The sequence below is a fragment of the Vipera berus genome (genome assembly GCF_964194415.1).
Source record: "Vipera berus genome assembly, chromosome: 7".
Taxonomy (NCBI): domain Eukaryota; kingdom Metazoa; phylum Chordata; class Lepidosauria; order Squamata; family Viperidae; genus Vipera; species Vipera berus.
Genome location: NC_138209.1, coordinates 39896827 through 39922639, shown reverse-complemented (window position 1 = coordinate 39922639; position 25813 = coordinate 39896827). Strand labels below are relative to the sequence as shown.

Sequence of the window (25813 nt, the reverse complement as noted above, 5' to 3'; positions counted from 1 at the left end):
GCTGTGTTTTAAATTGTCATTTTAGATTGCATTATTGTTTTTTAATTGGGCATTGATTTAATCTTTGTTTTAACTTTTGTATAGTATTGTATTTTTATTTATATGCCCTGTGAACCGCCCTGAGTCCCCAGGGAGAAGGGCGGTATATAAATTGAATAAAACAAACATAAACATAAACATATTAGCTTTTATTCAACTTACCAGAATTGCTGCAAACGGGTAAAATTTCCTTGCAAATGATATTATACAATTATTGGTATGAACAGATGAACAATCTTCTGTTCAGTTGTACTAATTCACCTTTTAATTGTAATAAATAATGGTTATTACTAATACACTGGGCAACAATAATGGCAACAAACAAAGAAGGTTTACCTGCAAAACTCTAAGAACTCTATCTTGACATGCTAATACCGGTATAATGCAAGACAGTTTATCTGGTGGAAGACAGAGAACATCGTTGATTTTATCCCCCGATAAATAATAGTGCTGATCCTTACAGTCACAGTAATGGTTATAAATGTAGCTTGCACCAAGAAAGAGATCTGATCCAGATATATACCTAAAATGATAACAGCACTGTAATTAAAACTTTTTTAAAAAGTAAAGCATTAATTTGGGAACATTATAATTTGTTAAGTATTCATACACTTAGAATCAACATAATGATCCAATAAGAAATCCATTTCTGAAAGTTTTATTTTTAAATTTTTACAGTTCTTTGAATGCTACTAAATATGTGACAAGTACTTTTGCAATGTAGTTGTGATTACAGTAGAGGACTAAAAATAACAACTGTATTTATACTAAAATACAAGGCTTGTCTATAAAACAGAGCCAAAGGAACGATTTTTGAAAGAAATGGCTACAAAAATTAGCTTTGTAAATAGCAAGTGTTAGAAAAAAGCTCAAATTTATTGAGATATAAAAGGGAGAGAAGGGAAAACACAATCAAGTTTTCAAGATTCTGTTACTATAGCCCAGGGGTAGGCAACCTTGGCTCTTTTATGACTCATGGACTTCAACTCCCAGAATTCCTGAACCAGCCAAGCTCAGGAATTCTGGGAGTTGAAGTCCATGAGTCATAAAAGAGCCAAGGTTGCCTACCCCTGCTATAGCCTATCAATAAAGTATGGTTCCAGTCTAATCTTTGCAGTCTGTTTCCGGATCTGACCTAACTTGAAGATCTGTCAGAATGGAGTTTTACTTCCACTATCAGACATGGTCTGCAATTTAAGAGTTCTCCTAGATATACAGCTCCTACATGAAGAGCAGGTAAGATCTATGGCTAGGAAGGCTTTTGCACAGGTATATGTAGTCATTTGCAACTATTCTAGAAACAGAAAATCCTGCTCATGGTTAATCCCTCCTGCAGTTTGGGAACATTTTAAAATGTTCCTTTTCAGGGTGATAAAGAGAGGGTTCTTTATTAGAGAGGTCTCCAACCTTTCCGGGCTCGTGGAGTGGAGGGAAGGAGAGCAGCTTCAAAATTGCTGCACACATGCGTGCACGCACAGGGTCATACACAATGGCGCAGCACTAGCGGACCTGTTCACACATGCACCATGCACTGGTGCCATGTGCATGTGTGAATGGCCGTGCACCCCCTGGCGGCTAGCGTCCCCATTTGCGCATGCGCAAATGGCCCATACAATCCATCCACGCGCAAACGGGCTGCAGACACCCCGTGCTAGAGTCCCCGTTCGTGCCCATTCATATGTGCAAACGGGGCCGTGGGCACTAGCGCGAATGGGGGGGAATGTGGACCCACGCATGCACGCACTGGCCAGCCATTTCTGCACCCGCTGGCCAAGAGCCTGCAGCCCGGGACCAGGCTACAGCCCATAGGCTGGGGACCCCTGCTTTATAATATGCTGGTGAGATTTGCAACATGATAATTTAATTATATGGATTTTCTTTTTGTCCATGTGTGAGATTCAGTTATTTTTAAGTTAAATATAGTAAGTAACAAAGCACCATTAAGTCAATGTTTAATATACTCACATAGCTTTGATTTTTTCAGTGAGGTTGGTGTTAAATGAAAGGAACTGTTTCCCTTTTTTTGTGAAACCTCGAACCTCAGAACCAGCAGCCACAAAAATTTTCTCCTGAAGAGTATTAAGAGCACCTCCCAATTCTAATCTTGCAATCTTTTCTCCTGGCAAAGTCTTGAATACTGGCTAAAATACAAAAAAAAGTATGTTCTGTATCATTACAAAATAAAGGTTAATAGGATTTGAATCACAGAAAAAATAGGTAATTCTTTCTACAGTCATACTGCATTTAAAAATGTGACTCTTCAAAAACTTATCTTTATAATTAGTTGGCATTTTACAGTAGTAAGTTACTTTATTTTGTTAATTTAAGTGTTCATGTATATAAATCAATAAACTTACAATAGCTTCTCCTTTTTTTATTCCAAAACAGGTAATAACACCATCATGGTCTCCAGTAACAACCTTTAAAGTAAAATAAGAGGATATGTATATACTATTGTTTTAAGCATACAAAGGAAAACCAGTCCTTTTTATTAGAAGTATAGCTATACACTCAGATCTAGATTTTTTTCTCTTTTGTTTAATTCTTCCACTTAAAATGTTTGTGATACTTCAAAATGGTTCTTTTGTGAAAAAATAAGTTTTGTGAAATCATTTGAATAAAATGGGTGCAAAGATAAAATATCACAGGCAAATATTCAAGGAGGGAATTCCAGTAAAAAGCCAATTTAATGTTCCAAACCTGGAAGAATTAAACTCATGGGCAGAAGAGATATAATTGTACTTAAAGGATAAAAAAGAAAAGATGCTAAGGCTATGGAGACTGGGAAAGAAAGAACAAGTAGTTTATGTAGAAACTAGAGGAATGGTTTACAGTCAGGATGGATATTGTAGAAAAAACCTCAGGAAAATAATGGAGTGAAATTAAACAATTGATTCAAATTGTACAATTTGTCAAAAGAGATATATAAAAAAAATTTATCATGTTCTAAAAATAACATGACTTGCTGCCAAATTATGTGTGAAAAAATTATAGGAAAACTAAGAAGTAAGCTTATGAGTTTTAAACATAAACAACATGAGATTAAATCACAAGATCATTATTTATAATTTAGGATAGTACACAATAAAGTAAATGTATTTTTTCTGTACTGAAGGATTCTGGAACAAAGGGAAATTGTTTAGTCTAACTTTTGCTTTCTTCGTTTTTGTAATCAGCTTTTGCACCAGAGAAATTTCATGCAAGTGTGGGAAACATGTACATGGATGGGATATACTGAAAGAGGGAATAAGGGAGTGTACAGGAATATTGATGTCTTTCTTATGATGAAGTGGCTCTGTTGTCTGATTTTCATTGGCTAACAAAGTTTATAAAGCACTGCTACCAACTTTCTAATGCGTGGCACTTCTGGACGTAACTCTGCCAGCATTTCAGATTGTGAGCCACCCAGCTGCTTAATTTGATCAAATAAAGTGCTGCTTGATCAAGAAATCTCCATTTGGGTTATCTGATTAGATTGATATGGTATCTCAAGTTCAAGTAGGGGGCTGGGACTTTACATTTCTATTTTTCTTTTTAAGTAAAAAGTATAATTTTTAAGTCTGATCTTTATCACATACAATTATTTTAATAAATATACTTCTATATAGCCTTGAGCTCCTGAACAAAGTATAGAATATGAATCAAATAAATAAATACCTTCTGTGTAGCTTTGTGTCTTGATGCAGGGAGCAACTTCATGGCTTTCTGAGATATCACACCCACCTAGTTGCAAATAAAAAATGTTAGTATTTATATTTGACTCACCCATTTTAAAATCAATTTTTATCAGAATGTCAGTTCGCTATAGTTATAGAGAAAAACAAATATTTAATTATTAAAATGCATGCCTCCCAAAATGATATTGGCTTTCCAACATATCATTAGTGATAGAAGTAAATGAAAGGTCTTCAAAAATGTTAATATCGAAAGAGAAATTTAAAACTGAATATACTGCAGTGGAAATTTACTAGGTGAATGGAGAAGATGAGAACCAGGAAAGGAGAGCACAAAGAAAGGATGTAAGTGAAACACATAGGCAAAAATTAGCTGGGTCTTAAGAGTGGGAAAGGAAAAAGACAAGCTATAAAAACATCGGTAAGAGAAGATAACTAGCAAAACAGGAAAGAACCTATTTTTTTTCAAAGAGGTCACAAAAAGGGGGCCAAAACCCAGGCAACTGAGCATGTGCAATTAGTTGATTAATATTAACTGACACACCTTGCATAAATTATCTCTTAATTTTAATGTACATGGGATGTATGATTTAGGATGGAGCAGGAAATATGTAGAAGGCAGTCGGAAAGAGTGTAACCTCATAGTACCTCAGCCAATGGGGAAAGAGGAGGGATGTGCGGCAGGGGCCAGGGATGTATAAAAATGGGAATATTGTGGGTTGAAACTTTGGAGAGAACCAAGCTTTGATAGCTTCTCTCCCCACTTATTGCAATAAACGAAACAAAAGGCCTTCCTTCACTGTGTCTTGGCTGGTTATTGGTCAGGCGAGCTTGCCTCTGGTCACAAAGGAAAGTAGCCAGGAGCGCATAACAATTAGGTTTGCATGCAAATGCTTTTGCTTTCTTTTTATATGTATACAGGCAGTCCTCAACTTAAAACTATTCATTTAGTGACCATTTGAGTTAAAATGGCACTGAAAACATGTGACTTATGATTGTCTTTCAACACTTATGACTTTGCACAATCCTGGTCACATGATCAAAATTTGGAGTCTTGGCAACTGGCATTTATTTATGACAGTTGTAGTGTCCCAAGGTCATGTGATCACCTTTTGCAAACTTCTGGCAAGCAAAGTTAATGGGGAAGCCAGATTCACTTAACAACCGTGTTACTAACTTAACAACTGCAGTGATACACTTAACAACCATGGCAAGAAAAGTCATAAAATGGGAAAAACTTACTTAACAATTGCCTTATTTAGCAACAGAAATTCTGGTCCCAATTGTGATCGTACGTTGAGGGATACCTGTATATGATACTAGGTAGAAGAGTAAGAGATTATGATTCAGTTGCATGGGTGCTAAGTAGAAATTTTTTTCTTCCACTTAAGTTGTGTCTGATTTTCATCAGCTGACTGGATAAGTCCCTGCAGTTTTCTCGCCAAGGTTTTTCACAAGTGGTTTGCCATTGCCCCTTTTCCAAGTCTGAGAGAAAGTGATTGGCCCAAAGTCATCTAATTGACTTTGTGACTAAGATAGAATTAGAACTCAAGGTATCCCAGTTTTTAGCTTGATGCCTTAACCGCTACAACAAACTGGGTCTCTCTCTTTACCCATTTTAATTTCAAAATATCCAGTCTCAAAAATTTTTACCTTGGAAATATTGCAAACTCAAAACTCTTAAATCTTCAAAGCAGTGAGTTCAACATGATTTGCACATATTAAAGTAAGCCTCCCTCAAAATAATGGAACTTAATGGCAATTAGGCACAAATCTTTGGATTTGCTTGCTCAAAGAGCAAGTGGCAACCATGGCTAACTCTATTTAGTGCACCAACTCCAGGTGACATAACACCATAAATGCAAATTACAATACCCTAACAAAAAATTATCAACTACGACAAAAAAGCCAGCCAAATTTTGAGGTAGATCATGCCACAAGTCAGACACCACATCTGAAAAAATATGCATTGTTTCAAGGAAGAGGGCATTGTTTCAAGGAAGAGACCCGAAGAGCGCCTATTCTACTGGAACATGTGGAATACAACTGAACAGAAATAAACCAAAAAATAAACTAGTCCTATGTGCTAAAGAGCTTTACAAACACCTTGAATCCCACTGTAAGCATGTACACTCATGTAGAAGTGTTAAATGGACACCCTTGTAAGTACTCATTCTGATACATTTTGCACCAATTGCAGCCTCTAGGTAATTTTCAAAGGCAGCCCCATGTAATATGCATTTGCAGTAATCAAATTGTGAGGTGCTAAGGCATGAGTGACCACACGCATTGCCTCCTATTTCAGCAATGATCGTCATTAGCACACTAGAGTTAGCCACAGCTATCACTTGGTCCTTGAGCAGGAGTTGCAGATCCAAGAGGACCCTAACCCTTTATTGTGAATTGGGCTTGTGAGGAAACTTAAGGAACAGGAAACAGGCCAAAAAAGGAGTTAAGAATAAAGTATAGAAACACTGAAATATGAAGCTGTATTGAATCTTTTAGATAAGGTCCTTTGTAAGAAGATACACGGGGGATACCAGATCTGAGTTGCAGAAATATGGACACCCAAGAGATGGCAGGAAAAAGGTCTTTATCTTATTATTACTGGTCATCTAAACCAGGGCTTTTCAACCAGTGGTATGCATACCACTGGTGGTGCTTTGGGACCTGGCAGGTGGTACGTGATCGTCCTAGACAAGTGTAGTGGGGGAGGGGAATGAACTGAAGCGGTGGCAGTGCCGCACAAGCCTAAGGAAGAGACAGCTGGATCTGCAGGGCTGTTGGGGCTCAGGAAAAGTTTCAGGATCAGCACCAGGCTCCAGCTGATTGGCACTTCCAAGAGCTGCGCGTAACTGGAGGTCCACCAAAGAGAAAAATGAGGGGGGAGAAAGGAAAGGATATAAAAAGAGGTTTTGGCAGGAAAGAGAAAGAGAAAAAAAGACAACAGGGAAAAGAGAAGGGGATGGAAAAAGAGAGATGGAGAAGCGCAGCCTTGAGAGGAATCAGCTGGAGGTGCACCAAAGAAAAGGAGGAGGGAGGGAGAAAAGAGGATACAAAAGGAGGTTTTGGCGGGAGAGGGGAAAAAAGACAACGAGGAAAAAGAAGGGGATGGAGAAGAATCTGTGGAAGAAGAGCCCAGCAGGCAGGGAGTGTTGAAAGAAAAATCTTCATTAGGATCCAGTTCAAGCCGGGAATAAAAAAAATGGAGATTGCTTCAGAAATAAGGTTGTAGTTTATTGAAGAGCAGAGCCAGACAGAAATGAGGCTCTGGGAAAGCTGACCACATGTTGCTGGGAGTGGTGGGTTTTTATACTTTCTTGGGCTTCTGTGTTTGGAGTTGTTCTTGTGGCATGAGCTTTGACCTGAGGTTCAGTGTGCTTTTCTGGTATTCTAATGGTGGTGGGTTAATCCTATTATGTCCCAAAGGTCATATCCTGCTTCCATGGGGCTGATGACTAGGTCCTATGTTGGATTTTTTTGGTGTGAGGGGTTGTTGTTTCTAGGGATCTTTGTCTTTCTAATCCCATCAGCTTTAAGCTTCCTGGCTCCAGTCTTTCTGACAGGATTATCACATCTGCATTTCTACAGACCTGGTTTCTGCTTGGGGCAGAGAGACTTGGGAGGGGGGAGGTCCTGCCTAAGATTTTCCATTATTCCTTTGGAGAAATATAATATTCTGCCTTTTTAATATTCCCCAAAATATTTCTTTCTCTGGGGGTGAGTGCTGTCCTCTTACAGAAGGAACAAGAGAGGAGAGAGAGAAAGGAAGAAGGGCCGACCAGCAAGCTGACCACCAAAGTAGTGGTGCATATTAATAAAGATGGATAAATTCATCAAACATTTGTCAGTGCAGAGGGAAAGTGATTCAGCAAAGGAACCACTACCAAAGAAATTAAAACCAGTACTTTCCCCCTTTTTTACAGTTTGCATCATTTTATTAGATTATAGAATATAATACAAAAATACAAAAGCAAATAATAGGACACAGTGGGGAAGAAGAAGGGAAAAAAGTGAGAAGGGAAAAGGGGAAAAGAAAAGGCATTGACGTCTGACTTTCTCTGTTGCAGTAGAAGGAAGCACTGACATCGAACTTCAACTTTTTATTTTTCCATAATAGTATAAATTAGCCATTTCTATAACAACAAATCAATCTAATCAGTAAAACCCAACCCCCCCCCTTTTTTAAAAAAAAGTCATCAAGTTTTTGACACCTTGCTAAGCACTGGTGGTACTCGAATACTGTCATGTCCTAAAAGTGATACAATCTGTGAAAAGGTTGAAAAGCCCACATCTAGACTTCTGCAGCCCAGATCTTTTAGCCCGTGATAAACAGGGATACAAAACCCCATATTTTTCTGTATTCCTGGTATACCTCTGTGAACCCAGATTCTAAAAATAAAAAATTAAATGTATTTGTTTAATACATGGGATTTGTGTCAAGACATCAGTATCCCAAGCAAGTAAAGTACTGGATTGAAGCCAGGGTATCCCTGAGATCAAAGCAGAATGTGTGTGTGTGTGTGTGTGTGTGTGTGTGTGTGTGTGTCTGTGTATAGATGCATTCCTGGATGCATAAGCTATGCCTTCTTCACTTTGCATTATGCTCGTTTCCCAATGTTTTAATTAGAAAAGTTAAAAATAATTAAAATTAATCACTTATCTCTCAAATTAGCATTCTTGGAAATTATCCTCAAAGCTTCCTTACTAATAAAAAAACTCCAACGATGGAAGTTTTAACTAACAAAAAGATAAAAAGTAACTGTACAGGTTGTAGATTACGGTACTTTAATACCACAAAAATTGGTAGAGTCATATTCGCATCTCCTTATTTTTTTCTCCACTGGATTGATTATATTAGACAAACTATTCGCAAAAGAATTCTCTTCCTGCAACTCATTGGAAAAATTGCTACTTCCCAAGCAGGAATTTTCAAAATGGTGCCATCTAGGTCAATCCCTTTGTAGGGCTTTTTGCGGGAAGGCTACCATAGACGTATGAATAGGGGTGGTCCGCAGTAATAACTGCATAAAGAAAGAAGACTCAAAACGATGCTTCCGGGGGAAGGGGCACAAAACAGCCGACACTCGCTGTCACAGGCATCGCGTCCGCTCGCTGTACCTGCAGGTAATCCATCCGGTTCAGACTCAGTTCCATGGCAATGGGCAATGGGCAAGTTACCAAAGCTGGCTTCGGCTTCCTCTTTCCAGTTCTCCGCGGGCATCAGTATAGCGAAAACTTATGGCCTAAAACTATCTCCAGACCTCTCGTTACTATGGTGACGAGGCAGATTTGCGTAAACCTTACAGTGCCCTGGTTTTTAATTGGAGGTGGTGCGCTCTTGGGCAGTACGCTTCGCTTTAAACGCGCCTGGTGATTGAAGAAGGAGCTGTCACTCAAGTAAAAAAAACACAAAAAAACCCGCAGCTCGGGATAAAAACTCAAGAGCATCTGAAATCCCCAGGAAGAGGGGAAGTTACTCATGAGGGCGGAGTTTTGGATTTAGCACGAGAACAAGGGTGGGGAGGGGAATTGTAGGGCTGAAATCCACACATTTCAAAGCTGTCAGGTTTGAGAAACACCGGTTTAGACGAACGCATTTTATTACTGCATAAACTTTCCATTCGAGTCGTGTTCCATTCGAGGCGGGCGCCACCCCTAGCTTACTGAAACGTGTTGTATATGGTTAGCCAAGAACCGTGGTTTACTCAGTTAATTTACGGGCTTATACAATTCACTACAATATAACAAGTGGATATAACATGTTTGTCAGTGGTCGTGCGGGGCAAAATAATCACTGCAGCATTATCTTTTAGTTGCAGGTACATAGAGAAAAATGTGAACAGATTTTAAATAGTAACATGCAAAAAAAAATTGTGACAAGTTGAATTTTGAGTAGAAGTAGAGTGACCATAAACGCTACGATTACTGAATACATTCAGTACAATTTGTATCTGTTAAACTTAAGATTCATGTGATTCCAAAATGGCTTAGCCTTAGATCAGTAAATAACAGTATTGGATTACATAAATTAGAATATTGTAATCACCTCTTAACAGGTAGCAGTAGAGAGATATGGGAGGCCATTTACCGGTAGCTCTTACTTCTCACAGCTCTTCCTTAGCAGCAAGTATGTGATATTTTGCTTCCAAAGATCTTACATAGTTAGCTTGTGTGACCTGCACTTGTGTGACCTGCATTCAATGACTGCATTGAATAAATTATTAGAAGTTCATCACTGGAAGTAGATTATGCAAACACAGCTAACAGAACATTCAGTGATGTCTGAAGTTCATTGCTTTCTTCTTTTCTAATCCTTTTTTCCTTGGGTGATGCACATTAATCTTCATATAGTAAGCCTTTTGGGTAGAGGTCATTTGAATATTATTCATTTTATATTGGCCATTAAGAACTTTTTCAGCTAAATGTCAGAACAAAAATTAATAAACTAGCACAGATAAACAGAGATATAGAATCATTTCTTTTTAAATAATCAGTTCAGATCAAGCTATTTTATACTCTACGTTTGAATTTTACATAGTACTGAAAAAGTATCCCAGAAATGAAAGTTGAAAACAGAATTGGGGCAAATGCTGTAGATAATTTGGAGGTTTGGATGTAAATAAAATTCCAAAAGCAATCTGCATTCCATATATTTTTAGTTTATTTTTTTTTCAGATAGCGGCAGCCTTAAGTGCAGCAGCCTTCCTATCTCATTCCTTTAGATCAAATTCAGGCATAAACCTTCTTTGGCCTGTTGTTTTTATAGCACTTCACTTCATCCTCCTTTTTAAAGCTCACATTTCTCCAGATCTTTTGCTTATTTTAGTCTTATTTTAAATATTTTTTATAATCTCAGAGAAAGAGAAAGCAGACCAAGGTTGCAATTGTAAAATTGCATGCAATTTCTAGCTTTAAAACAAATCATTACCACTATAAAATCCTACACTATGTCACTGTATAACTTTCCACTTTACTAGTACAGATAGTTAATTTTGGCTTACTCTTCTTCCTCTAATCTTGCCAATCTTTACCTCTTCATTAAAATAACCACTATTCATGAACTATGAACCCTTCTGAGGAATTATAGCTAGACAAATATAGGTAGTCCTTGACTTACAGCAGTTCATTAATGACTGTTCAAAGTTACAGCTGCACTGAAAAAAACAATTTATGACCTTTTTTCACTTGACTGTTGCAACATTCCCATAGTCGTGTGATCAAAATTTGGATGCTTGGCAACTGGTTCATATTTAAGATGTTTGCAGTGTCCCAGTGTCATTTGATCACCTTTTACAACTTCTTACAAGCAAAGTCAATGGGAAAGCCAGATTCACTTACAACCCTGTTACTAACTTAACAACTTTAGTGATTCACTTAATGACTGGCAAGGTTGTAAAATGGGACAAAATTCACTTAACAAATGTTTCACTTAACAACATAAATTTTGGGCTCAATTGTGGTCATAAGTCGAGGTCTACCTGTACAAAGACATTTATTAAAATCTAAATATTGCCTTAACTGTATTCAGGAAAAGTCTCCAAAACAATTCCTTAAAATTTTTTTAAAGTCATTTACAGCCTAATAGTGATATATTAATACATATGCTTGCAAAGTTAGTAAAGATTAACTATTGCTTGGCTTTGGAAAGGATAAATATAATGGTATATAAAATAAAACTCTGGCTTTCAAATTTGTGTAACATTTAGAATATGGAAGTGTAGCCCGTTGCTTATTTGAATGAACATGATTTCTCTTCTGTCACCTACCCCAAACCCACAGATTATAGTACAAGTACAATCTAAACCCATAAAGTATGAATATTTTATTTAACAAGTAAACATCAGAGGCATTAGAACAATGTAACAAAACTTCAGCCTTGCATAGGATCTGGGATTTTTTAAAAAAATTACCACATGAAAATGTATGTTTTGACATTTTGCATTAACTAGAAGTAAAAAAAACAACCACAGCCTTATTTCGTATTCTTAAAGCTAATAAGATACAAAATATATGAGATAAATGTAAAAGCATTATTAATATTATAATTACATTTTTTACTTTCACTGTTAGACATTCAGTTCTATGGCATAGCTTTGAGCTTTCTCAAAAAAAAGTAAGTGGACATGACTCAGTGAAATTTAAGCTAGAGGTATCAGATCTGGGCTGCAAACACAAGATTTTCAGTATCTTTTTCTTGCTATCTTGTAATCATTCAGGTTTTTGCAATTCAGAATTTTTTCCTTTCCTTCCTTGAAGTGTGTTTGATTCTCAGGGAGACTGCCTGGACAAGTCCCTGCAGAAGTCGTTTGCCATTACTTCCTAAGTCTCAGAGAAAGTAACTAGCCCAAGATCGCTCAACAGGCTTGGTGCCTAAAGTGGGACTAAACCTACGGTCTCCCAGTTTCTAGCCTGATGTCATTAATCACCACACCAAACTAGCTTTCACAGTAGCCCTGGCTAAGTACGTAAAACATTTTCAGTTCTGTAGTACAAACTGTTAAACGTTATGGCCTACTTCTAGATAAACATGCATAAGGTCAGACATTACAGTGGACTGATTGAAATCAGTGAAATTCAAAGCAGTTCTAGCTAATTTCAATGGATCTATTCTAGGCACAACTACTTCCTGAAACAATCCATTAATTTTAGAAAGGTTATATCTTTAAAATGATCATGCTTAACTCTTGATGATTCATTTCAAGTAATCCCTCCTAAGCTGGCTGAACTTTTGGTATTATATCTCATAAAAATTGTTCACAGATGGGAACAGACATGCAGTACAATCTACAGTATTATTATTATTTTTCATTTGCTACAAATATTCATTTTACTAATAGAAGTATTAGCAATGAAAAATTATTTAGATACAATTGTACTGTATTAAATAAATGCAAAATATGCTTTATACCTGAAATAAACTTAAACTGTTTGCATGTAAATTCATAAAATTTTCTAAGACTGTATTTCAAATGAAGCTGTACATAAAGTCATTTAGTACTAAAAATCTACATATTTTCAAGTATGAATCACTCAGAAATATTATTGCCAATGCTTGTGCTATAGTCAAAATCCAGGTAATTATCTTGAAAATGTCATTTGGGATCATTCACATCTTGAGATATTTGGGTTGAGTTTTTCACTTAATTTATGTATGAGAATTGCCAATTCCTCTGTTGCTTGAGATTTGTCTTCCAAAAGTTCATAGCGAAGACTAGAAATATCTTGTTTAATTTCTTTTAATTCACCTATATAAAAATAAAAAAACCGTTTAACATAACTTGATAAAGTATCGATCTGCTACATTGCTTACAGTAATTCATAAGACCAAGCAGTTGAAGTTCTTCAATTTATATTGATGAATCATCACATAAACAGATATTCAAAGTCATTATAACTGAAAGTTTTGAGCAAATGTGAAATCAATGAAAGATGTACTGTAACCTTCACTTTTTCCAATTTGTTTTCCAAACAAAAAGTTTCATAGTCAAGCAATGATGCTATATCTCCAGATGGAATGGGATAACTCGCCACAGCCAACTCGCTACAGCCAATTCGCCAGTGTCTACTTGCCATGGCCAATTTGCCGTGGCCAAATTGCCACAGGACAATTCACTACGGGACAATTCAGCAATTCAATTTAATTATTTCAAATAATTTATTTTTTTTTTAAAAAAATTGTCATTTTGTCCCTCCTTTGGCATCCTCTCTTTAATGATTCTGTTTGACTATTTCTTTGATATTAGTGTAACTCTTGTCTCTCAGTGAGTTGTCCTGTGGTGAATTGGCCATAGAGAATTGATCGTGGCAAGTTGGCTCTCCAGAATCTTTAATGACCTGCAGACATAAAAGTTATATAATGTCTCTTCTTGAGGTAAAATTCCTCAAACAAAGAAGCAAACAAATATAACCTCTCCAGTTCATTATCTTAAAAACACATAAAAGTGCATTACAAAGAAAAGACACAATCCAGGCAATTTTAAGTATGTTTAAAATCTTACTAACTTCAAAGGTTTGGCATACAGTGTATTACCGTAATTTGAAATCTGTCAGTCTGCATTTTGTTTAGGCATATTAAAATGACCCTTCTTTGATTTTCTGGAACCTTTGACCCATCACATCTAAAACATCCAGTTAGGGGAGGCTTAGTGTTATTAATCAAAAACAGGTACACTTCACAATGTGGATAACTATTGTAGAAACTAATCAAATTTACTCATTTATTTCTTCAAGGGCATTTAAATGAACCTATATAAATCAGCTATATAGTTATTTGAACTCTATATATTTTGAAGATATTCTTCACATAATAAATGTTATTAAAATATGATTTATTCAACTAGTCAAATCTCAGCAACATCCAATCTCTAATATAATTTTTCAGATTCGGAATTCATATGAACAAGAAGTTGTTAATTCACTATGCTGCACAGTCCTATGAATTATTTGACAAAAATCCAAATTCAAAGAACATTTTACCAAGTAAGAATTCATAATATTATTTACTTTAAAAGTAAACAGTTAGGGAGCTTGGCTTGGTTTTAACTTTCAGAGTAATGTGTTATAATATGCATTATAAAACTATACTAAAAATCCTGACATTCATTTTAAGAGCATACAGTTTGAATAAAAGATCTGTAATCTTAAAACTGCACAGCACAATTAGTTTCAATTTGGGTTTTTCCTAATCCGTTCTGAATACAAAATAAATTAATAAGATATTTGAAACTGAATTTAAAGAATCCTGAGATCTTGTTTTTAATGGGGAAGGGATTCAGGTTTACCTAGGAAGAGAAACAAAAAGCTAAAAAGAACCCACTCACCTCTAAATATAAAATGTAAATTGTGTATATGTTTATGTGTTTATCAAAATATCAAGTAACTTTTTTATTTTCTGTTGTAAAACTTTTCATATCTTAAAGCAAAACATTGCCCCAGAGAGATTTAGGTCATGTATATTTTCTTTTTTTTTATCAGCTAATTTTAGAAGCAAATCCAACTCGTGGATATTTCTAAAGGTTAAGACTGCTGCGTTCTGAAGATTTAATATTTTAGTTATTTTAAAGTATTTTTATAATCTGGCCTATACAGTAGTTAAAAGATTATTTTTGTAAAAGTAATTTATCTATTCCTAGCGCAAATCATTTATTAATTTAATGAGTTTAGTTTACTAAGAAAAACGTTCTGGCTATTATTAGATACACTATTTTCTCCACTTCATTATTTTTACCCACATTTATAGTGTTAAATATCTGTTTTGAAGCTCAAAGCAGAAAGAATCATTCCTCCCATAATCCAAATCTCTGGTTTCTCAGACCCCCAACACTTTTCATTTTTTTCTTTTACATTTATATTACTGCATGAATAACTATAGGCTCTTACCTTCATTGACTTCATCATTTTCCTTGTCTACCTGGGCTTTCAAAACGTAACGTTTTATAAGTCTCTTCATGATTTGCTGTTGGAGGGGAAAAACTTAAATCAATTTTTTATTTATTTACGGTACTTGCCATCCTAATTTTAAATGCATGCTCCTGATATACTGGGGAAGAAGCTAAACAAGAAAAAACAGCTTACTTTGAATGAACTACCTCCCCTGATTCAATCTCTGTATCCCTGCTAACTATTCTTACTCTTTAACAAACACATACCTAAGCAGCTCTTGTGAACAGGACTCCATAGATAGATGAATACCCCAATTCTCCCCCAAATTTCATTCAAAAGGACATGTGGGTTTGTCCACATTTGCACACATGCACATGCCCTAACACCACTAATTTTCCATGTGCTCCTACAATATTATATTTATTATTCACTATTCACAAATCAAAAGTCTTTTATTGTTACTGGTATAAAAGTAATATTTTCTTATTTAACGTAATTATAATCTTAAGTTGCAGAATTGCCTCTGTTTTTCTATTCAATATTTGGAGGCAAATTCAGGTGACTATATAATGTGTCTTGAAGCAGTAGGCGTGAGCTTAAATGGACTCCAGAAGATGGTAGAGGACAGAAAGGCCTGGAGGAACATTGTCCATAGGGTCGCGATGGGTCGGACACGACTTCGCAACTAACAACAAACAACAACAACATAATGTGTCTGGCTAGTGGTGTTTTTTGGAATTTTTGGAATGCTTACTTGTTCCATTCATGCCTGTCCCACTGATCTACAATTGTTTTTGACATCAATTTCTCTCTCCAACAGGAGAAAAAAATATGATAGAAGACCTCCTGTATTTCCTTTAGACAGGAAAAAAGATACATCTGTGCTAATCCACTGAACCAGTGGCTTAAAATGCAACACATTTTCTTCACTGCTTTGGTTGTTAATTTGTCCATTCCCTGTTTGTCATTGTCAGTCATTTCCCCTCTTCATTTGAAAAAAGGGAAGTTACTGTACAGAAATGTAGGAGATGCTGTATAGGGAGATATTTAGTTGCAAAGTAATGGCAGTATTTGTCTCTTCTCTCAGGCTTTTTCTGTTCTGTTGTCCTCCCATGTACTATTTTATTTTGTATTATTTTAACTCTGAAGAGGAGTGGTACAAGACCAACTTAGAGAAGTACAAAGAGACTTCTGAAGTCATCATACTCATTTGAAACATTTTTGTCCCTTCTTCTGTAAAGACATCTAGAGTAGTTGCAGTTTAATAAAACCAAGAGAGTTCTTAACCTTAGGCTATACTTTAAAAATATATAATACCGAAGTATGTTAATTGAAATGCATAAACACATAAGTACACTGAGTTACCCCCCTTTCACCCTGCTATCATTTACATCAGTATCTGCAGGACAGAAGATAGGTTGAATTAGAATCAGAATAAAGCTGGAAGTGACCTTGGAGGTCTAGCAGGAGTCCCTATATCCAGGGCTTTTTTTGTCATAGAATGCTCAGAACGGAGTTCCGGCACCTTTTTTGGATGGAACCTTGTAGGGTAGGCAAGGCAGGTTGTATGACGTGTGAGTTCCGGCACCTTTTTCTTTTACAAAAAAAGCACTGCCTATATCATTTCAGACAAGTGGCTGTCCAGTCTCTTCTTAAAAACCTCCCACAATGTCTGAAGGCAAGCTGTTCCACTGGTTATTGTCCTCCCTGTTAGGAAGTTTCTCCTTAATTCCAGGTTGCTTCTCTCCTTGATTAGTTTCCATTCGTTATTTCTTGTCTTGCCTTCTGGTGGTTTGGAAAATAAACTGACCCCCTCTTCCTTACGGCAGCCTCTCAAATACTGGAATACTGCTATCATGTCCCCCCTAGTCCTTCTTTTCTCTAGACTGACCATTCCCAAATCCTGCAACCATTCTTCATATGTTTTAGACTCCAGGCCTTTAATCATCTTAGTTCCCCTTCTTTGCACTTTTTCCAAATTCTCAACATCTTTTTTTGTAATGTGGTGACCAAAACTGGATGCAGTATTCCAGGTGTGGCTTTACTAAGGCTTTATAAAGTGATACTAATACTTCACATGATTTTTATTTATTTTATTTATTTATTTATTCGTTTTTATATACCGCCCTTCTCCCAAGGGACTCGGGGCGGTGTACAGAGTAAGGTAGGTATACAGATGAACAATAGTAAAAAACAATAGTAAAAACAGCTGAGACCCCAAGAACTATCAGGCCAGGCCGGACTGCTGGAACAGGTAAGTTTTTAAGTCGCGCCGGAAGGTGCGGAGGTCGGGGGCCATCCGGATTTCGGTAGGCAAGCAGTTCCAGAGGGTTGGCGCACCCACTGAGAATGCCCTCCCCCTGGGGGCCACCAGCCGACATTCCTTGAGCGGTGGCACCCTGAGGAGGCCCTCTCTGTGGGAGCGCACAGGACGGAAGGGTGTTGACGTTGGCAGAAGGTGCTCCCGTAGGTTATCCGGACCCATGCCATGCAGGGCTTTGTATGTCATTGTTAGCACCTTGAATTTCACTCGGAAGGCAACCGGAAGCCAGTGCAGCTCACGGAGGAGAGGTGTGATATGGGAGTATCGGGAGGCCCCCAAAAGTGTCCGTGCAGCTGCACTTTGCACCAGTTGAAGCTTCCGAGTGGCTCTCAAGGGCAGCCCCATGTAGAGAGCGTTACAGTAGTCAAGGCATGGGTGACTGTACGTAAGGCATCCAGGTCCAGATAAGGTCGTAGTTGGCGCACCAGTCGAACCCGGGAGAAGGCCCCCTTGGTCACAGCTCCTATGTGATCTTCCAAGGATAGCTGTGAGTCTAGGAGGACACCCAGGTTGCGGGCCCTATCAACAGGGGGTAATAACTCGTCCCCGATGTTAAGGGATGGAATGTTCTGAGTATCCTGGCTTGCCGGTATGTACAGCCATTCAGTCTTGTCCGGGTTGAGTTGAAGCCTGTTCCTCCCCATCCATTCCCGGACCGCTTTCAGGCAATGGGACATCACGTCGAGGGCATCACTGATGCTGTTTGGAGTTGAGATGAAAAGCTGGGTGTCATCAGCATACTGATGGTACCCTACTCCAAAACCACGAATGATCTCACCCAGCGGTTTCATGTAGATGTTGAACAGGAGAGGCGAGAGAACCGACCCTTGAGGGACTCCGCAAACGAGAGGCCTCGGAGTTGACCTCTGTCCTCCTGCCAGCACCAACTGCGAGCGACCCAGGAGAAAGGAGGAGAACCACCGCAGAACCGTGCCTCCCACTCCCAGTCCCCTGAGGCGCCGCAGCAGGATACCATGGTCGATGGTATCGAAAGCCGCCGAAAGGTCTAATAAGACTAGGACAGAGGAATGGCCTCTGTCCCAGGCCCTCCAGAGATCATTCATCAGAGCGACCAATGCCGTCTCCGTGCTGTAGCCCGGCCTGAAGCCCGATTGGTACGGGTCTAGATAAACCGCTTCATCCAGAACCTGAGGAAGTTGCTGCGCCACCACACTCTCAACAACCTTCGCAAGGAAGCGAAGGTTGGAGACTGGACGAAAGTTATTCAATGAGGTTGGGTCCAAGGTGGGCTTCTTGAGGAGAGGTCTTACCACCGCCTCCTTCAAGGAGGTGGGGAAGTGACCCTCACTCAGAGAAGCAGAGATGACCGCCAGAAACCAGCCTCGTGTCCCCTCTCGAGCTGCATAAGCCAGCCAGGAAGGGCACGGGTCCAGTAAGCATGTGGAGGAGCTCAACCTCCTCATAATCCTGTCCACTTCCTTTGGAGTCACAGGATCAAATTCCTCCCAGATGACGTCGACAAGACTGCCCATGTCCTGTTCCTCCGACTCTGCCCAGTTGGAGTCCAGGCCGGTTCGAATCCGAGCGATTTTATCCAACAGATATTGACCGAATTCCTCGGCTCGACCCTGTAAGGGTTCCTCCCTCACCTCTTGGTTCAGTAGGGAGCGAGTCACTCTGAACAAGGCCGCCGGGCGGTTATCTGCGGACGCGATGAGGGTGGAAAAGTAATTGGATTTCGCCACCCTTATCGCTGCGAGATAAGACCTGGTGAGGATTCTTAGTCGCAATCGGTCGGATTCGGATCGACTGGATCTCCAACGGCTCTCTAGGCCCTGTCTCCGACGCTTCATCTCCCGGAGCTCCGCGGTGAACCATGGGGCTCGCTGGGATCTGTGTCGGGACAGGGGCCGCAGGGGTACAACTCGGTCCAGGGCCTCCGTGGCTGCCCTTTCCCAGGCTTCCACTAAGGCGTCCACCGAGCTGTGAGCAGGGAGTGCAGGTGGGTTCCCAAGCGCTGCCTGGAACCTATCAGGATCCATTAGGCGCCTGGGGCGGTACCATTTGGTTGGCACCGTGCACCCACGGCGGGGGGTGGCAAATGGGAAGTCTAGCCGTAGGAGGTGATGATCGGTCCATGACAGGGGCGTAACGGTCGTGGAGCCCCCACCAATATCATCACGCCACCGTCCAGATAAGAACACCAAGTCGGGGGTGTGGCCTCCCTCATGAGTCGGTCCAGAAATTATTTGCGACAGGTCCATGGCCGTCATGGAAGCCATGAACTCCCGAGCTAGTTCGGACGATCCTCCCAGGGACGGTAGGTTAAAGTCGCCCAAGACCATGAGTTTGGGGAATTCAACCACCAACCCTGAGAGGACATCGAGTAGCTTAGGCAGGGTTGCCGCTGCACGATTAGGTGGAAGGTACGCCAGCAGCAGGCCCAACTGCGCCCCCGGACTGTATCTCAGAAAGAGAGACTCACACCCGACTATCTGAGGGACGGTCGTCTCCCGCGGGCTAAGAGTCTCCCTGATGATTACTGCCACTCCTCCGCCACTACCATGGGCCCGAGGCTGGTGCAGCACCTGGAAACCAGGCGGGCAGAGGTCAACCAGAGGGACACCACCCTCTGGGCCCAGCCAGGTTTCCGTGATGCAAGCCAGGTCCGCGTGCTCACTCTCCACTAGGTCACGAACAAGGTGAGCCTTGTTAGCAACGGACCTGGCATTTAGGTAGACCAGCCTGAGCTTAGGAGGCTGCACATCTTCGCTCCCGGGTCCTCGGGGGAAGTACAGAGGGTCGGAGCGTCTCACCGCTTGTACAGAGCGGAGATGACTCTTCCGGTGTTGATACGGCCCTCTGCTTGTGCACCTTCTGCCGTTCCCCACCATCCTGGGAATTGATTGTCCGTCAGCTCGCCACTGGGCTTTGTCGGCGTCTGGCCCTCGTTCCACATCTTCGTGAACGCTCGTAGGCCTGGCCTGCGCTATGGTAGTTTTGATTTTTGATTTTATGCCTCTGTTTATACAACTAAGGATTGTATTAGCTTTTTTTAGCTACTGCCACACGCTGCTGACTCATGTTTAAGTGCTCGTCCACTAGGACTCCAAGGTCCCTCTCACAGTTACTGTTCTTGAGCCAGGTTTCGCCTAATCTGTACTTGTACCTTTGGTTTTTCCTGCCCAGGTGTAAAACTTTGCTTTTGTCCACATTAAATATCATTTTGTTGGATAGGGCCCATTGTTCAAGTCTGGCAAGATCTTTTTGGATCCTGAGCTTATCTTCTGGGGTGTTGGCTATTGGTGCTATCTTAGTGTCATCTGCAAATTTGATGAAATCCCCTTCCATTCCCTCATCTAAATCATTTATGAAGATTTTGAAGAGTACTGGGCCTAAGACAGAACCTTGTGGTACCCCACTGTCTACTTCCCTCCATGTAGATGTAATACCATTAAGGAGTACGGTTTGAGTACGGTTGAGTACGGTTTGTCAGCCAGTTACAAATCCATCTGGTGGTTATGCTGTCTATCCCACATTTTTCTAGCTTACCAAGAAGTGGATTGTGGTCTACTTTGTCAAATGTCTTGTTGAAGTCTAAATATACTATGTCCACAGCATTTCATTGGTTTTTATAGGATCCAGCACCTGGTTTATGACTCCCATAACAGCCAACACAGATACAGGTACATGCACATATGGTAGACTCCCTCCAGCAGACAATTGTAGTGAATTGTCTACAGGAAGTGGTCATCATTAACTGATGCCAACACGAAAGAGGGATTGTCTGTATGTTCCAAGTTGTGCTCTGCTTTAGTAATTATACAGTGAGGGAAATAAGTACAAGTTTTAAACAAGCAGTGATATAATGGACAACTGGAATTTTATCTCCCAAGAGGATGTAAAAAAACCTCTTACAGTTAAACACATAGAGCACTAGGTATGCAATATGCCTGATTTCAACCATAAATGGAAAAAATCTAAATGCATTTCATATGAGTTTATAATGAATTCACGTTATTCAAGTAAGTGCTTACCTGATAGCGTGAAGATTGGTTGAGAATGCTGTTAAAACTGTGTGATTCAAAAACTCTTGAGTTGGACTGAGAAAAGAGATTTAGCTAGAAAACAATATATTTCAATTAAAATAGCTTCCATAATATAAATTCTGAAAGAAACAATTTTCAATTTGTCATATTACTAAAATATATATCTATTCCTAGCCTGAACAATGCACTTAAATAGAAATATATTATTTTAACCATTTCCTAAACCAAACAGATATAAAGGAGTGCTTATTCCTGAAAAATAATTGTTACTGTACACATCTTACACAGCCTAACAACTCCCCCATAGCTTGTGCTTGGGTTGAATATGACATTAGAAATAAACAATATTTATAATAGTAAAATAAATAGTAATGCACTGAATATGAGAAAAAAATGTGATTAGATTGTCAGAAGTGGAAGTTATATTTTTGGTTATTTTTCATGCAACTGACAGCATAAAAAAAGAAAACTTCTCATTATTAATACTGAGGCTTAGCTACTGCAGCATAGCAAGTGCCTGCTAGGATAGGAGCCATTGACTCAGTCAGGACAAAGAAGAGGCAGTAATAAAGAATGAAGGCAGGGATAATTCTAACTGATTGATGGCACATTCTCCAGACATCCAGTATGCCCAGGTTTTGCATTAAAAAAAGCAAAAATAAAGCCCCTTTTCCTTGAAAAAGATATTAGATACTCAAATATGCATGAAATAAGGAATAATGTATGTAGTCTTTATCCTTGATACTGGTTATGTCTTATATATCATATCCTTCATACAAGCACATTTTTTTTGCTATTGAAGTGACATAAAGCTTGCATTCTTATAAGACATTTCTAAGTTAAAAAGGGAATTATTTAGATGGGGATCTGAGATAATGGGAAAAGGTAGTACTCCTAATGTACGAGCAATCTCATTTAGCAATCTCATATGTATATACGTATATACGTATATACATATATATATAAAAGAACTAAACCTACCCTGGATTTTGAGTTACCTATTCCCATTTCCATGTCTTTCTGTAATCTTTTCCTTCTGCACCTCAATAATTTAATGATCTTCATGAAGAAATAAAAGAACGATTTGGGACTTGGTACAAGGCTGAATGGGGGTGGTAGGGTTTTTCCATCATCAAAGTACGATAGCCAGAGTTTGGAGCGAGCAAATTTCCACTCCACATCACTGTCATCCTGTGTCAGAAACAAAACATTTTCCACTCACAAGTAATTTTCTTCTTTTTATTATGAAGTAAATGTTGCTACTTTCTCATCTTTTCAGAATTTTGTTAGTCTAATTATAAATGTAAATATCTAGATTTACTGTTTTGCCGGAAAAATCTCTACTTATAGAAAAGTATATTCTAGGCACAACCAAAAGCTTAGGCAAAACAAGTTAAGTTTTTTATTAGCTTCCATTAAACAACTGACTGCTTTTGATAAAACAATAAAAAAGATTTTTATTTATATTAATCCACATATTAATTATATTAATTTGATTAATTAATTATATTATTATGTTAATTTGATTGCTAGGTAGTACATCTTAAAAATTATATATCTAAACAACAAAAAAAGAAAGATTAGATATAGGGAAATTGATTGGCTATATCAGTGATTCTTAACCTTTTCACCACAGACCCCCTTTAAATACCTTTTGTGGCCATAGACCATGGTCACAGACCACCAAGACTTAAGATTTAAATCATAACATTTCTTCAAGCCTTCATGGATCCCCTGTGACAACATTGTGATTTCCCCCCAGGTCCGCAGACCATAGATTGAGAACCACTGGGCTATATCCATTTTCACAATTTAGCAGAGGAAACTATCAAAATTAAAATTATTTCTCAGTTCTAAATATATGAATACTATTGAGACATACCTCTATTTCTTGGTATGAGCTGTTAATCATTGCAATCAGCATGTTGAGTAAAACCACAACCATTGTTACATTATATATTCCATACAATACATAACCAATATTTTCAATGAACTTATGATCATATTTGAGGACAACTGATGTAACTTCTGATAAACCAAATATTGACCAAAATAAAGTCTTAAAGCTTTCTTCAACACTGCATGAAAAGAAAAAAAAGCATTAGAACATTATTACAAGTTTTATAGTTTAATTAGCTTAATAAAGTGATGAACACAACATAAAATCTTTTTACGGAGAAACTGATTATGCTATGCCCTATTGTATATGCCCAATTAAATTTGTAGATGTGGAGCTATACTGTTTAATATAGTAAGTCACTATTTCTAATATCTTTAAATACTAGATTAGAGCCTTACAACCTATAATTGATTCATTGTCAAACAAACAATAATTCCAAATTCTAAAAAATTACCAAACAGCATCACAAGAATGAATGGAGACAGCAATCGGGCTTGACATTATAAAAAACTAGAATTGAATGATATTTTACTAAACATCATTTAGTTGGATTTCTGCAACATATACAGTCATAAACCACAAATTTCAAGCCACAATACTGGATTTACGAGCATATACAGCTGGGTTTACACATGAGCATATACAGACACAGTGCAATATTATTTTATTTTTATTTTATTAAATTTCTATACCGCCCTTCTCCCAAACCACGATACAAAGGCAGACTTCTCTCAAAAGGTTTGGAAACTAAAAAGAGGTTCTTAATTGACAAGCTGCTATAGAAGTACCATTATTTTATAATAGTGATTTTTGCCAATAGAAGACTTTTATCTAAACACATTAATGTCAGCCCATGAACCCAACAAAATCTAATATTATAGTAGCACAACACTGTACTAAATATTGAAATATTAGAAACAATTACAGCAAATAAACATAACATAAAATATTAGGTAAATGCAAAGAATACATAAATTTAGATGTGGTCTCAGTTTTTCTGTCAAACATTCTGTAATTTTACAGCTCAAGGTGAACAAACTTGTGCCCTTTTGACATTTTGACAACTTGTACAAATCCTTATATTAACTATTCTAGCTGTATCTAATGTGTGTGGAAGTCTAAAACATCTCAAAGACCCCAGGTTAGTTAGTTTTGCAATGACTGATTGAACTGCATTCAAAGTGACAAATGTTAGAGTTGTTTTCTGGTACACTACAGGGCTAACTTTAGTTATATAGACAAACTTACCTTTTGTGTAGCTACAGATACTATATTGTGTCTTTGAAACAACTGTTGTGTGGCTGCTAGTCAGTCTCTTCACCCTTTTTCTCAGGTCTTTCTAAAGCTTTTTACTCATGTCTATGTTTTCACATATCCAGCTCCTTTAACTTTGAATTTCCTTTCCTTCCTCCTTAATTTTATCATTGTCAAGTTTAGTTCTAATATCCTTGCCTTTCTTTTTCTTACACACCTTTGTAAAATATATATATATCCCTGCAAATAATTGTCAAGAAAATTCCATAAATGTACCTTCCTAAGTTATGTAGTCATCAAACCTTTCAGCAAATTTGATCAAAAATAAGTAGAGTAATAATTGTTTCTGCACTTTTTACTTACGTAGTAAATGCTGCATTTACTTTGGCTCCAAGATAGTAAGAGTACAGTATGAACATCCCAATCATAAAAGCAAGAAATACCATAATGAAAAGAACCATAAACTTGAAAATGTCTTTAACAGTTCTTCCAAGTGAAATCTGCAGTGGTCCGAAACTCTCATTTGCAGGTAAAATATAAGCAATCCGAGAGAAACTAAGCACAACAGCAATTGCATAAAGACCTTCCGATATGATTTGTGGATCAGACGGGAGCCATTTATCTCTAGCTAAATTTAATGACATAAACAAGATCGTTAGTTTTATCTATTTGTTCACTGTATTGTCAAAATAAAAACACAATTAGCAGTTTTATGAGTCTATTTCTGTATGCTGTATGCATTGTGTATGTATGTATGGTTTAAAAATCTATCTAAATATTTTCAAATGAAGGTGAAGGTGAAGGTTCCCCCGCACATGCGTGCTAGTCGTTTCCAACTCTAGGGGCCGGTGCTCATCTCCGTTTCAAAGCCAAAGAGCCAGCGCTTGTCCAAGGACGTCTCCGTGGTCATGTGGCCGGCATGACTAGATGCCAAAGGCGCACAGAACGCTGTTACCTTCCCACCGTAGTGGTCCCTATTTTTCTACTTGCATTTTTACGTGCTTTCGAACTGCTAGTTTGGCAGAAGCTGGGACGCTCACTCTGTTACGCGGCATTCGGGATTCGACCCGCCAAACTGCCAACCTTTTGATCGACAAGCTCAGTGTCCTAACCCACTGAGCCACTTTACATTTTCAAATAGAGGTCAATAAATATTCTGAACAGTATTTTCTCTGATCCAATTGAACAACAATTAGTTATCCTCTTTAGAAATTCAAACTATAGAACA

At 38.3% G+C, this 25813-nt stretch overlaps 2 protein-coding genes across 2 annotated transcripts in view; both read right to left on the bottom strand.

The window, feature by feature from the left end:
• The window catches only part of BBS7 (Bardet-Biedl syndrome 7), a 26095-nt gene extending 16980 nt beyond the window's left edge, over positions 1-9115 (bottom strand). The window contains exons 1-5 of the mRNA XM_081333297.1: positions 8835-9115; positions 3697-3762; positions 2397-2459; positions 2005-2180; positions 376-562 (exon numbers count right to left, since the gene is read on the bottom strand). Of these exons, the coding sequence (XP_081189423.1) occupies positions 376-562; positions 2005-2180; positions 2397-2459; positions 3697-3762; positions 8835-8870 (528 nt within the window). The 5' untranslated portion in view covers positions 8871-9115. The remainder of the gene's footprint in view (positions 1-375; positions 563-2004; positions 2181-2396; positions 2460-3696; positions 3763-8834) is intronic.
• Positions 9116-12467: 3352 nt separating this feature from the next.
• Positions 12468-25813, bottom strand: part of TRPC3 (transient receptor potential cation channel subfamily C member 3) — a gene marked incomplete at its 5' end in the record, with an annotated part of 55045 nt that continues 41699 nt past the window's right edge. Inside the window, 6 exons of the mRNA XM_081333236.1 lie at positions 12468-12961; positions 15096-15171; positions 21420-21503; positions 22413-22622; positions 23314-23509; positions 24949-25213. Coding sequence (XP_081189362.1) covers positions 12819-12961; positions 15096-15171; positions 21420-21503; positions 22413-22622; positions 23314-23509; positions 24949-25213 — 974 coding nt within the window. The 3' untranslated portion in view covers positions 12468-12818. The remainder of the gene's footprint in view (positions 12962-15095; positions 15172-21419; positions 21504-22412; positions 22623-23313; positions 23510-24948; positions 25214-25813) is intronic.